General features: G+C 37.3%; 1 protein-coding gene and 1 long non-coding RNA gene across 2 annotated transcripts in view; one reads left to right on the top strand and one right to left on the bottom strand.

Moving 5' to 3' along the window:
* LOC124607525 (arrestin homolog) overlaps positions 1-4,593 on the bottom strand; it is a 96,975-nt gene extending 92,382 nt beyond the window's left edge. The window contains exon 1 of the mRNA XM_047139912.1: positions 4,458-4,593. Within this exon, the coding sequence (XP_046995868.1) occupies positions 4,458-4,566 (109 nt within the window). The 5' untranslated portion in view covers positions 4,567-4,593. The remainder of the gene's footprint in view (positions 1-4,457) is intronic.
* An 825-nt stretch (positions 4,594-5,418) lies between these two features.
* On the top strand, positions 5,419-12,802 carry LOC124625731. The gene is made up of 3 exons (XR_006980712.1): positions 5,419-5,540; positions 12,400-12,558; positions 12,697-12,802. It is a non-coding gene; the product is annotated as an uncharacterized LOC124625731 (long non-coding RNA).
* Positions 12,803-14,575: the final 1,773 nt, after the last annotated feature.

Below are 14,575 nucleotides of genomic sequence, written 5' to 3'. Positions count from 1 at the left end.
AGTGTCAGCTTTATGTTACAAATTACTCAGGATGAACTTAACATTTTACTGTGTAACAAATGGCATTGATTAAGTATTCATTTCTATATTCAGATGTTCTAAAAATAATAACAGGTTTCCATTAAAAAAAAGTATGTCTTGAAAATCATACTTCCGTGCATTTCTCAATTGTTTATATTAACCAGTTCCACCAGCCCCTCTCCTCACTTTCGGTCTGTGGAATTGGTTATTCAGTGTTTGTTGTGGTTTGGGAGGTGTTTCCAGTGGAAATGTTAGGTGACTCACCCGGTATACACTATATGATCAAAAGTATCCGGACACCCCTAAAAACATACGGTTTTCATGTTAGGTGTATTGTGCTGCCACCTACCACCAGGCACTCCATATCAAAAACCTCAGTAGTCATTAGAAATCATAAGAGAGCAGAATGGGGTGCACCACAGAACTCATAGACTTCGAACATGGTCAGGTGATTGGGTGTCACTTGTGCCATATGTCTGTACGTGAGATTTCCACACTCGTAAACATCCCTAGGTCCACTGTTTCTGATGTGATAGTGAAGTGGAAACATGAAGGGACACATACAGCACAAAAGCATACAGGTCAACCTTGCTTTTGACTGACAGAGACCGCTGACAGTTGAAGAGGGTCATAATGTGTAATAGGCAGACATCTACCCAGACCATCACAAAGAAATTCCAAACTGCAACAGGATCGACTGCAAGTACTGTGGAAGTTAGGCAGGAGGTGAGAAAACTCGGATTTCATGGTCGAGTGGCTGTTCATAAGCCACACATCATGCCGGTAAATGCCAAATAACACCTCGCTTTGTGTAAGGAGCATAAACATTGGATGATTGAACAGTGGAAAAACATTGTGTGGAGTGACAAATCATGGTACACAATGTGGCGATCTGATGGCAGGGTGTGGGTGTGGCGAATGCCCTGTGAACATCGTCTGCCAGCATGTGTTGTGCCAACAGTAAAATTTGGAGGCAGTGGTGTTACGGTGCGGTCGTATTTTTCATGGGTGGCTTGCACCCCTTGTTGTTTTGTGTGGCACTATCACAGCACAGGCCTACATTGATGTTTTAAGCACATTCTTGTTTCCCACTGTTGAAGAGCAATTCAGGAATGGCAATTGCATCTCTCAGCATGATCATATTGCATGGCCTGCGGTGGAGTGGTTGCATGACAGTAAAATCCCTGTAATGGACTGGCCTGCACAGAGTCCTGACATGAATCGTATAGAACACCTTTGGAATGGCGACTTCATGCCAGGCCTCACCGACCGACATTGATACCTCTCCTCAGTGCAGCACTCCATGGAGAATGGGCTGCCATTCCCCAAGAAACCTTCCAGCACCTGAATGAACATATGCCTGTGAGAGTGGAAGCTAAGGGTGGGCCAACACCTTATTGAATTCCAGCATTACCAATAAAGGGCATCACGAACTTGTATTTTCAGCCAGGTGTCCGGCTACTTTTGATCACATAGTGTATGACATCATTGAAATCCATTTGCAGATGCTGAATGTGCAATGGAATACACATGAAAATTTATACCAGACTGGGATTTTCAGGCAGATCTCCAGCTTTTCATGTGTAAGTATGAGATCTGACCAAATCACACTCCGGTGCGTTTTCTTCAAATATCGGATGATCACTGCATTGTACCACTCCACCTTCTCCCTCTCTCCTCTACAATCAGTCAATTCCATTTTGTATTAGTTTCATGGTGAATCATCATGCAACCCTTTAGTATTAGCAAATGGATGTGTTAATCTGTTGGTTTAGGCATGATGGAGGGAACAGATTATACAACTTTTGGAGCTGGTGCTTCAGTCTTGAAAAAGAGTCAGTTTATGAAATATTTGGTAGCTGATACAGTTGATTAATATTAAGACTATCACCAGCAGGAGGAAACGAGCCCTTAGCACAAGTATGAGAGACAAGGAAAGGTGGGCTAGCATGAACTTCTGAACAAACATGAATTATTTGTTATATCTGGACAAAAATGATTTATTTATTGCTTGGAGTAAAAATTGGTAAAGAACTAAAAGATAATTATTGCTCTACAAGACATTAGTAATTGAACAGCATAGCAACAATCACTACTGAAAAATTTCTGTCATTGCCTATCTTTTGTTTACAACAGCATTTCTTGTTAGTTCCTTCTTTAAGTCCATTGGCACTTACTTAAATTACATAGGGACAACAAAACACTGTGTTCTCACATCACTGTTGAGCTGATAAGGTAGAATAAGATACATAGTGCTCGTAGCATTTCTGTATCTAAATTAGGCCAATACAGAAGGGTCAAAGACTGTAGTCTCAAACAATGGAAAGTCAGGGATGGAATAACAACAATCTACAAAGGGTAGATTGCTGCTCACCACATAGAGGAACTGTTGACTTATCAACAGGGGAACTGCTGACTTATCATCAGGCACAGTGATAAAGACTGCTTTACTCTCAGATATTTACATTGGTACTTCAGTCACAGGCGCCAAAAAGTTTTCTGTGGGTTGCATGTGGAACACAATCTCATTCCACATTTATATTCTTACAAATACAACAAATTCAGAACCCACTCTCTTTTTTGTCTGCCAAAAGTTTGCAACTTAATCAGCGAAATATCAGAACTTTTTTTTTTTATTTCGGAAATTATAACAAATTGTTTGCTTACATTCCCATTGTTTAATAGCTTCAGCTCATTTCTCTTAGCTATGAGTCTAAAATTCAAGGTGAATAAGAATTCTTTGTTCATTCACACATTCTGTCCTCTTATGAAGGAGAACTTTCATGGATGTGGAACGCATCAGTTATATGTGCAACTGACTTTGTACTATGTCACTGTTTATTTCAAAAGTACCATCACATGCGGGTATCAAACAAAGTTTAAAATATTTGCTGTTGAATGACTTCTGTAGCTCTGCATTTACACATTTGATAGAATGCTTTATCCTCACAATGTTGTATCACTCAAAGAGTGTGCAGTATTCACATTTCTGTGAAGGGTGTTCCAAGAGTCATGCTTTTTGTCATCTTTAAACACATGGTTGGTGTTACTATCAAAACTGTTCCTAGCACCTTCGATAGGCACTATAGTATTGTGCTTATTGAGATCTTTCCCCAGAAGGCCCAAATCACAGGTGGCACAGCTAAGTCCTGTACTTCAGTTAAGAATACATGGAAGGTATGGAAAATGCTAGTTGTTCAAAGCCAGATATCTGTTTTCTTGTCACCACATACTTTTATGCTGTCATGACTATTAATGTTAAGTGATTGAAGGATCACTTTACAATGCTATAGGATCTGCCAGTTTGATATACAGTGGTTTAATGAGGAGGGACAGGACTAGTGTTTAGCTGTTACCTTCTTGAAGGCACCATTCCAGCACTGCCTGAAGCGATTTAGGAAAATCTAAACCAGAATGTATAGTCTGCTGAAGATTAAAACTTCACATATGAATAATACCTTAGACTTTCTTACCAGATTATAGATCAGTAGACTTCAATCTTAACTCTCAAAACTTTGAAATTATTGCCTCTGCTCCCCCCCCCCCCCCCCCAAATTCCATCCAATGAGTATGTAGTAGGTCCTAGCACTGTTTATGAGAATTTATTGAAGCCATTAATTACACCTTTCTACCCAGCAGCCTGTGCCTGTCTTCATTTTCTATTTTACTAAGAATCTTGTGTCTTGGAAATACAAGATTTTTCTCTCATCTTTTTTCACAAAGAAAATTTTTAACTAAGAGTGATTTCAAACATGTAGTTTGTACCACAGCTGCATCTTATTACCTTCAATGTTTGTAAGTAAAAGTTGTAGAGAAAACATAAATTGGAATAGCTTATTTAACTACCTTTTTCATTTCCTTGCAATTGGGCATACAGCATCACAAACAGTTGGCTTAGAGAATAAATATGTCCCTATTAAGCAGCCAGGTATAGTCATGTTGCACTTACACAACAATTCTGTAAAAATATGGTGAAAATTTATTCATTCATTTTGTGAGCATAGATGTTTAATAATATGAGTAACAATAAAAAAAGGAAACTTGTAGTTTGCAGAGGTGGGCAAAATACAGCAAAAATACAGGAGATTTGTTTTTATTAACATGACTGGGCCAGCCTGAATAAACATCCCTAAGCACTTCAAAAAACTGTATCTGTATCACATCTGGTTTGGTTGTCACTATGCAACATCATTAGACAAATGCTCACTTTGAAGTTCATAAACACTCATATTGCTTGCAAAATTTGTATCTTTTTGTTAATGTAATATTACTAAAGAGAATTAGTACTTTGAGAAATATTATAAAAGTTTACTACAGATGTATTCCTTCAAGAGTAACTGATTCACAGACATGAGAAGAAAGCAGTTTGTTTCACCTAGCAAGACTAAAACAGTTAAACAATAAATAATAAACATTAACAGATAGTATGAGCTTACCTATTGGTTCAGTGCCAGTAATATGGTCTACAAAGTCCCTTTTCCCCAAATATAATGTAAGTTTTCCATTTGGAGAGCATTTCTTAAAAACTTTGAAATTTACAACCATTGTTGCTAAATGGCTCACTCACGCCTTCTTAAGGAATCTGCACAAGACATTTAAAATCTGGCTTATATATGCCCACACAAATGTGACGTTCACCTCATGTACGGCTTCCTAAGCCTGCTACTAAGCACATAAACTGCAGGAACTTGGGGTAGTTGCTGTGTGCATTTATAGGTCTTCAAGTAATCTAATAAGCTCCAAGGGCATGAAGGGACTCAATGGAAGACATGTAGAGTGAATCAGTCCCATCGAAATGCAAGCAGTGTTACTGAGGGTATTTCTTTCTGAAAATGCGTCAACTGTTGCAAATAATATATGATCACCATATAGTAGAGCTACTCTATTTCTTATGATGATTATATTGTGCATTGACCCCGAATGACTTATTTCCTGCTAAACAGTCACTATTGAAAGACACCCATAATTGATTAAAAGCTAATATGTAGTGCTTCTTAGTTATTTATAATTTCTACTTTGATTTCTTTCTTTTATGTAAGTCAGTCATCTCAGAATGACCTTGACAGAACACAAACAATACACACTTGTTATTTCATGTTTTCAGTGTAACTGGTGGAGTGCATCAGTTATAATAAGTAAAATAATGTTCAATGAATCATGGCACATGGTGACAAAGGATCATCATTGTTAGTTGGTATGACTTTAATGATGATAATGCAACTTCAGATGATGAAAATGCTAAAAAATCTATTTACTGAATAAAGTGAAGCCGTATGGCAGCTTCCTGGCAGTTATGTCTTCCTTTAACATTTACAATCAAGTTAATTTCAGTTCAATAGGTGCATACAATTTTCAATAGCGAAGCCGCTTTCAACTGATAATAGTTTTTTTCCATAGCCCATGAATAAGCCTTGACCTCATGCTGGATGATAATATATGAGTCATCTTTTACATGAAGCTTTTACCAAAAGTCTTCTCCCACAGTCCTCATATCTTATGCTGAGCAGAAATATCTACAGGTAAGCATATCTTCATCTATACACATACCCTGCATTTCACTATATGTTAGTGGCACAGAGTGCCTTACACTTGCTGTCCCCCTCCCCGTTTTACCATTCCATTCACATGTGTTATGCAGGAAAAACAATTTTTTACTCTACAATCTCTAGTTTTATTCCTCTGGTCTCTGCACAGTACGTACTTGGGAAGGGAGAATAGCCTGCGGCGACTAGTTATTGAAGGGTTATGCGAGGCTTCTCAATGAACCACAATATGATATTTGCTATATCATATATGTGAAGTGCAATATTTGGAATTTGTTTGTGTCTAGAGACTTGCCAATCACTATAGCAAGACCAGATCATCTGAAAATCCTCCTAAATATCGTAAAAGCTCTCATGATAGATAAGATCTCTATGGCAGGGACCATATACTGTAAAAATCTATAATGAGGTGCAGACATTGTCCAACATTGTGCATGTAATCAACAACAATGTTTGCATATTAAACTCTCACATCAAGACTGATGATTTGCTGCCCTCTAATAATGTATGTGTAAATTGATGACCACGGTAATATATAGAAAAAAAGAAAGAAAAACTGAAGATGTACTGGAGGGAGATCAGTTTGGTTTCAGGAAGGGAAAATGCACCAGAGAAGTAATTCTAACATTTTGTTTAGTATTAGAAGGCCAACTGAAGAAAAATCAGGATACATTCAAAGCTTTTGTCACTAGAAAGAGCCTTCAATCATATAAGGCGGAATATGAAGTTTACAATTCTCAGAATATCATGGTTACCTTGAGGAGACAGATAAATTATGTATACAACACTTCTACAAAATACAAGGAGAATAATGAAAATGGAAGATCAAGAAATAAACTTTCATATTAATGTAATTGTACAAGGTGGCTACAGCTTATCATCATTCTTGTTCAATTTGTACACTGAGCAAACAATTATGGAAATAAGTAAAATGTATAAAAGTGCAATAGGAACAGATACCAGTGCTGGTGGCCAGATGTAATGCAGGCTTAAAAGACCTGTGGGAAGGACTGGACAGTACAGTATACAACTTAAGCATAAACAAAGCAAAGAAAAATGTGATGAATAGTAGTAGAAATAAGAATATTGAAGTACTTAACATCAAAATCAGGAATGACACATTGTTGGAGGAAGTGAAAGAGTTTCCCCTACATAGAAAGCAAGGCCGTGTGGGATGGACAAAACAAGGAAGATATCAGAAGTAGCCTGGCAAAGAGGAATAAAGCTTTCTTTGATAAAACAACTCTGCTGATACTGGATATTAATATGGAACTGAGGAAGAAGTGTCTCCTGGAAGAGTATGTCTGGAGCACAGCGTTGTACGAAAGAGAAATGTGAACCATTGGGAATCTGAAAGCATTTGAAATGCATTCCAATTGAAGAATGTTAAAAATTGAATGGACTGATAAAGCATGAATTGAAGAAACACAATTAAAGAGTCTATGGAAGAACCTTGGCAGAAGGGACAGGATAGGGGGGCATCAGCTGTGTTATAGTTAGCTTGGTGCTTAAAGGAGCATTAGGGGAGGAAAAATTGCTTGATGATAAGGGCTAGAAAATGAAAAGCAGATTATATATAAGATGTTAGGTGGAGTAGTTACAAGGAGATAAGATTAGTACAAGATAGGAAAAGCTGGAGGGTAGCTTCAAACTAGCTGAAAGATAGACTGAAAAGGCTCCATCTAGAAGCAAAGACTGAAATCCACCTGACAAGAAGTCATTGATCTGTTGCATATTTGACATGATACTCTGAAAACAGCTTCCTAAAGTGAATAAGACAACAATTGTCTAATTGCTCCCAAACTTACCACAAGACATTTTATGTAAGAAATGGGATACATTGGGAAATACACATTTTAAAATAAATCCTTAAGAACAAACTGAATCGTGAACGTCATAGTGTCTGGAATCCAGAGGAAATTAAAAGCTTCAGATAGGACATTAACACACATTTAACATGGCATCAAGTAGGAAATTTATATTTTGCTCTTCCAATTACAATTAAACAGAGAGTGGTTTTCTAGTTTTGTGAAAAGCTTGCACTTACAATGTTCCTACAAGCTGTTGCTTTAACTCTCCTTCAAAGATTGCATCATCGACATTAATGCTTGGCTTGGTTTTTCTTGGTGGATACACATATTTAAAATCAATTTTCACCATTCGGTGTACTAGGAGAGGGAGGCCAGTTTTAGGCTGCCACAAATTAACTTCTAAACTGCCCAAAAATATTTAATTAAAACTAGTATGCAAGAAAAAGTTCTCTCTTCATTTCAACAGTACAAAAATGTATTTTTAAGCATGTAATTTACCCTACAACATTTCAGTTTTATTTTTAAAATGTTGATTAACTTGCTACTGTCAGAAATATTTTTTGTGATGTCAACAATTTGTTACAACATAAAAACACTTCCAAGCAAATAATGATTAGATTGAGGGTTTTCCAACATAACACTATTTGTGAGGTACTCAAGTGTAATGCTATATCTTGTTGCAGAAATTGTATAATATTTTTATGAGACACCTTCTTATGCTAATCTGACTGTAGATAGCTGCTGTACTGAGCAAATTTACACGGCAGCTGATTGAAACTGCACAAATGGCCTGAGGAGAAGAGAGCTGGTACTATCAGTGTAGGCAAAGAAGGCTTCCATAGCTTCCTGTCACAGAAATGAACTATGTACAACAAAAAAAGCCCACACTCAAACTGTAAACCTGGCAGGCTACTATTTAGGGACCAATGTGGCTTTCCTGCATCGATGTTACCATCTTTTGTCTCCTCCAAGCATTTCTTTAGAGCTGAATCAGCATCTAAAAGTAACAAGCTGCTATTTAGGTAGTATTCTGGTTGGGTCCAGACATCACTTAATAAATGAAGATTTAATATACGAGGTGCGGCTAGAAAAAAACTGGACTGATGCTGGAAAAAACATTTATTTACAATTATTTACAATTTCATGTTATCTCCTTCAATGTACTCTCCTCCTCGGTCTCTACACCGCTCCATACGAATTTTCCACTGTTCATAGCAATGCTGCAGATCATTTTCGGTAAGTCCATACATTACTTCCGTCGCTTTTTCTTTTACTGCTTCAACAGTCTCAAATCTAGTTCCTTTCAAAGCTGACTTGACTTTAGGGAAAAGAAAAAAGTCACAGGGGGCCAAATCAGGTGAGTAGGGTGGATGATCTAAGATGGGAATGTTGTGTTTTGCCACAAACGTCTTCACTGACAACGCACTGTGAGCTGGGGCATTGTCTTGGTGAAGGATCCATGACTTTTTTCTCCACAAATCGTTCCGTTTTCTCCGTACTCGCTCACGTAGGGTAACCAGGACGCTAATGTAGTAATGCTGATTCACTGTTTGTCCCTCTGGTACCCAATCAATGTGCACAATCCCTTTGATGTCAAAAAAACAATCATCATTGCCTTGAATTTCGATTTTGACATTCGTGCTTTTTTTTGTCGTGGAGAACCAGGAGTTTTCCAATGCATCGATTAGCGTTTAGTTTTGGGATCGTAAGTAAAAAACCACGATTCATCGCAAGTAATAACATTTTGTAAGAAGGTGGGATCACTTTCAATGTTTTCCAGGATGTCAGAACAAATCATTCTTCGGCGTTCCTTCTGTTCAATTGAGAGACACTTTGGAACCATTTTTGAACACACTTTGTTCATGTTGAAACTTTCATGAAGAATCTGCCTAACACTTTCCTTGTCAACTCCTGTTAACTCAGACACTGCTATGATTGTTAAACGGCGATCTTGTCGAACAAGTTTACCAATTTTTTCAATGTTTGCATCAGTTTTTGCTGACAATGGTCTGCCAGTGCGAGTGTCATCACTGGTGTCTTCGCGGCCATCTTTAAATCGTTTAAACCACTCAAACACTTGTGTTCGCGATAAACAATCATCGCCGTACACTTGTTGTAACATTACAAACGTTTTACTTGCAGATTTTCCTAGTTTGAAACAAAATTTGATGTTAACACACTGTTCTTTCTGTACACTCAACATTTTCCGACACACAGACAAAACGTCAACTACTTAAAACAGACGCCACAGGCAGACTGAGTGCAGGAGGCAGATGAAACTCGAGCAGTAGGCAGAGCGAGAGTCACGTGACAGGCCACGCGACTTTCAGCCTTATTGCATTCGTTCTATTGTTTCACCAGTACTAGTCCGGTTTTTTTCTAGCCACACCTCGTAGTTCTTCTTAGTCCCTTACTTTGTTCAAGCATTGCATTAGATGTGGTGATAAAAGACTCTGTCTCCTCCTTGCTCACTTCTTGCTGGAAGGAAAAGTAATACAGCAACTTCTATTTTTCTTGAATCATTATGCAGACATCTTCCTTCTATATACTCTACACATTGTTCACAAACATATACAGTATCCTTCAGATAAAATCAGATATGAATGTTCAACATGAAACCACTACATACAAGTTTCTCACAAGAGCGATGGAATCAGAATAACATTTCATTAATATTTCATTTGAAACTTCCTGGCAGATTAAAACTGTGTGCTGGGCCAAGACTTGAACTCAAGACCTTTGTCTACGGTGGGCAAGTGCTCTACCATCTGAGCTACCCAAGGATGACTCACAACCCATCCTCACAGCTTTAATTCTGCCAGAACCTCATCTCCTAACTTCCAAACTTCACGGAAGCTCTCCTGTAGTCCTTACAGAACTAGGAGACGAGGTACTGCCAGAATTAAAACTGTGAAGACAGGTTGTGAGCCATGTTTGGGTAGCTCAAATGGTAGAGTACTTGACCATGAAAGACAAAGGTTCCAAGTTTGAGTCTCAGTCTGGCACACAGTTTCAATACACCAGGAAGTTTCATATCAGCACACACTCTGCTGCAAAGTGAAAATTTCATTCTGGAAACATCCCCCAGGCAGTGAGTATGCTATGTCTCCTCAATATCCTTTCTTCCATGAGTGCTATTTCTGCAAGGTCTGCAGGAGATGAATCTAATTATTGTAGAATAAGCAGTAATGAAACTGTTCACAGCAGGGATAATGGTCCAAATCACAATAACCATAGAGGAGTAAGAAATCAGATTGATAACATAAACTTGCAGGTGTTTACACCTCAAAACCAGTAAATAATTATAATATGTCAGCAATAAACCCAACATTTGAAATAAACAATCTTGTGCTGGTGAAAGAAGTACATCATAGTTCTAATCTTAAAAAGGAAATGCAGAAATTTTTTATGAAATATGCAGGACCATTTAAGATCATGGATAGTCCACATCCGAAAGTATACTATTTAATTGACCCACATATTGATCAGGAGAAAAGTTTATATAATGCCAACAAACTAAAGAAATATAATCAAACTGTGCAATAAATAAACTTAAATCTATATAATTTTTAAGTTTGTTTATTGCACAGTTTGATTAGAGAGAGAGAGAGAGAGAGAGAGAGAGAGAGAGAGAGAGAGAGAGAGAGAGTGCGTGTGTGGCGAGAGAGAGAGAGAGAGAGAGAGAGAGAGAGAGAGAGAGAGAGTCACATCATAAATTACGAGGGGAGAGAGGACAAGCAACCAAGAACTAAATAGTATTTGACGTGACTATAATAATAGGATGACAAGAGGGCAGTAGAAACTGCAATGTTTTGAATTGGTAACCTAGCTGGAGATTGGGTTTTAAGAAAAGAGAGAGAACAAGAGAAAGAATACAGTGCAATTAAGAATACTTAGACATGTAGTGTCGTCAATAGATGAGTTGAAATATGAAGGTAGTAAGTAAAAGACTTTCTGTACCACAGTAGAATAGGAATTAATATGGGGCACTACCACAGTGAATGAAATAGAAATATTTCACAGTAATGAGGCACAGAAGTGGTCTTTGGTGAAAGTGAGGATATGTTTTGTTAAAAGGGTAATCCATGATTATTCTTAAAATTGGTTATAAATAACAAGAGGTTTTTCCCAATGGTTTATAGTAAAGCGGTGAAAGGATACGAGCGCAGTGGTGGGGACAAGTTACACCTCAACATAATTGCGCGCAAAAGCTTTGGAACGCAAGTCTGTACTCCTGGAAGGTGGCATATTAAGGAAGTGAAATTCTCTAAAAAGAGAAGAACTAGATGTTACTATAATGGAAACTCAGAAAGTTTATAATCAGTATACTAACGAAAGATGAGCTATCTATGTAAAGAAGGTTAATATTGCGCTACCTACTTAAAGAGGAATAATATTTTGAGGTTTAAATATATCAGAATAAATGTGTCACAAGTATCCAGTAGATATGATAGTAAGATTGTCTTAAATCAAAAATGAAAATGGTTAATTGGTTATGGGGTCAAGAGGATCACAAATAAAAGGAACTTAAGAATAATATTAATTACAAATAATTTGTTTGTATTGCTATGCACGTTTTTCAGATACTTCGGCTGATCCAGAAAAGATAGCCACACTGTTAAATAAAGTAACAAGATATGAGAAATAATATTATAAGTATGAAGAAAATGAATGAATCCTGCCAAATAGGAACAAAGTACTTAAGTAATTAAGTGAACATAATCATGAGCGATCATTAACAACTATAAAAAGTTATGTTGGAGAGATTATGTACAGACAGTTTAAAGATGTAAGAGTAGGATGATGATAATAATAATAGAATTGTTAGTAAAAATGTGTATGTGACTAGAGACTTAAGCACGAGATCTCTTGTCTGAGTGGTGGGATATGTAGTGTTTCGGGATATTTGTAAACATCCCAACACACCTTTGGAAAGCCATCAACAAGAGATGCTTGTGAGTAAATTGAATAAGGATAAATTTAGTGGGAAAGGGAAACTGCGTGTTTTCCTTTCTTGTATACAGTGAATGTGAAGCAGTGGTGGAGCCAGTACAAATGGGGAATCATTGGTGCCATGGAGCAGCAAGTGCCTGAATCCGAGAGCCATGGAGTAAACAACACACCAACAAGGGCATAATGAGCAACTGAAGAGTGGTAGTTGTTTTTCTAGTTTTTTCTCTCAGGTATGCATGTATTGACTTTTGAATGTACTCAAGAGAGTGGTATTACCATAGCAATTGTTAGTCATGTGTGAATATTAATAATGAAAATGTTGGTCAAAATATACCACTGTTTTTGAGAAATGTGGCTATTTATTTTAGCAGCGCAGTAGAGAGAACTTGCGGAAGCATTCCAGGGATCTTCACCGCAGTTGGTGGATTCACAGGGAGGTGGCACATAAGGATCCGGACCACCAAAAGGATAAAGGTAATACTATTTTCATCTGCTGGTGTGATGGGGTTGGCAAAATATTGCCCTGTTATATCGGACAGGAACACAAGTTCCCACTAGTGCTGGTATAAGACCCACCAAAAATCTTACAAAACAAACAGCAGTGGAAAAGAAGGAAAAATACACCCCAGACGATGGGTTGCGAGTCGTGCTTAGGTAGCTTATATGGTAGAGCACTTACCTTTAAAAAGCAAAGATCCTGAGTTTGAGTCTCATTCCGGTACACAGTTTTAATCTGCCAGGAAGTTTTATATCAGTGCAGACTCTTCTGCAGAGTGAAAATTTAATTCTGGAATATTAAATTTGTTTGAGTTCAAATGTAACCAATGTCACAGTTATATTTATTCTTAGAGTATGTTGTGCTTCTCCAGTATAGGAAGGCAATGCTAGGAGCTCATGTATTCATGTCCATGTGGGTACTTCCTCTCACAAAGTTAGTGTGGTTGCCATCCCATCCTGAACACATGTGCCATCACTCACCATAGTTCTCCACATAGAAATAAAACAACAAATTTACACAACAGTTGTGCCATCTGTGTGATAACTTTTTTAGGGTTTTCATTCACGAGTATCATTTGCAAGCATGGGTATCCTCAGAAATTTTTGCAAGAGGGCAGCAAGATGCAAAACTTGCATTTTGATGCAACTGATTCTGTGCATTTGAAAATGTGTCATGCTCGAAGGACTAAATTTGAAAAAAATACACAAAACTTAATGTATCTCAGTAGTTGGTAGTTATCTACTTAGTATTTTTAATGTAGGTGACTCTGGTACCTAAACGGTAAGCATATTTCAGTAGTATATGTGAAGTACATATTTTTTTGTTATTAATATGAATATGGACACCAGCTTTTTGATTCAACAATCTGTAATTACATCCCCATATAATTAAATCCTGGATATCCAATAAAATATGAAATAAAGTGAGAAAATAACTCCAAAAATAATTTATTCATACTTCCATACCATTAAGTTGAAAATGAAGATTAAAAATCTGGAGCAGGGTAAAAAGTCAGAGTGACTGAGAAAATCCTGCTATATATATATATATATTAAAAAAAGGGTCACATTAATACCCCTCAAAGTGAAGAAAAAAGTAATAAATTTTTAAAAACGGTTATTCAATTTTACTGCCATCTGCAACTCATTTTTGTGTATAAAATGTCACATCTGGTCATGTTAATGGATTTAGTGCATTATTTTCACGAAATCTTTTTTTTTTTTTGCAATGCTTGTCTCTTCACTTCTCACATCATTGCAGAGCCAAGCCACCTAGAATACAGAATTCATGCATTTCTTTCTGCTTGTGGCACTGTGTCACACCCACAGGACTTTGAGAAGATACCAATGCAGGAGAGCACAGTTTTTCGACCTTGAAATTTCAGACTTTTTCACTCTCTTCTAGTGCAGGAAATAGTGTGATGTATTTGGGATTAAGTACAGATATACACACCTACAATATAGCATGACGGCATTCTTGCAAGTGTACAAAAATATCACTGTCATGCAAATCTGAATGCAGAATCCTGCCATCAACGGTTTTCTTTTTCTATTGGCAAATGGTGAACTACTGCTGTGATTCCGTTGTTGAAGTGGTATCATCTTGAGAATTTGAGACTGATGATCGGCATGTATACAACTCCCATTTTTATGCGTTGGTAACTGGTGGTAGAATGCACGTGCCAGGATGTTGGACCAGCTCCTTTCTGCTCCTCGATATGGACTGAATGAGGAAGCAATAGGAAAAGA

The sequence above is a fragment of the Schistocerca americana genome, chromosome 1, assembly GCF_021461395.2.
Source record: "Schistocerca americana isolate TAMUIC-IGC-003095 chromosome 1, iqSchAmer2.1, whole genome shotgun sequence".
NCBI classification, from domain to species: domain Eukaryota; kingdom Metazoa; phylum Arthropoda; class Insecta; order Orthoptera; family Acrididae; genus Schistocerca; species Schistocerca americana.
Note: the sequence above shows the minus strand (reverse complement) of the source record. Positions and strands in the feature narration are given on the sequence as shown.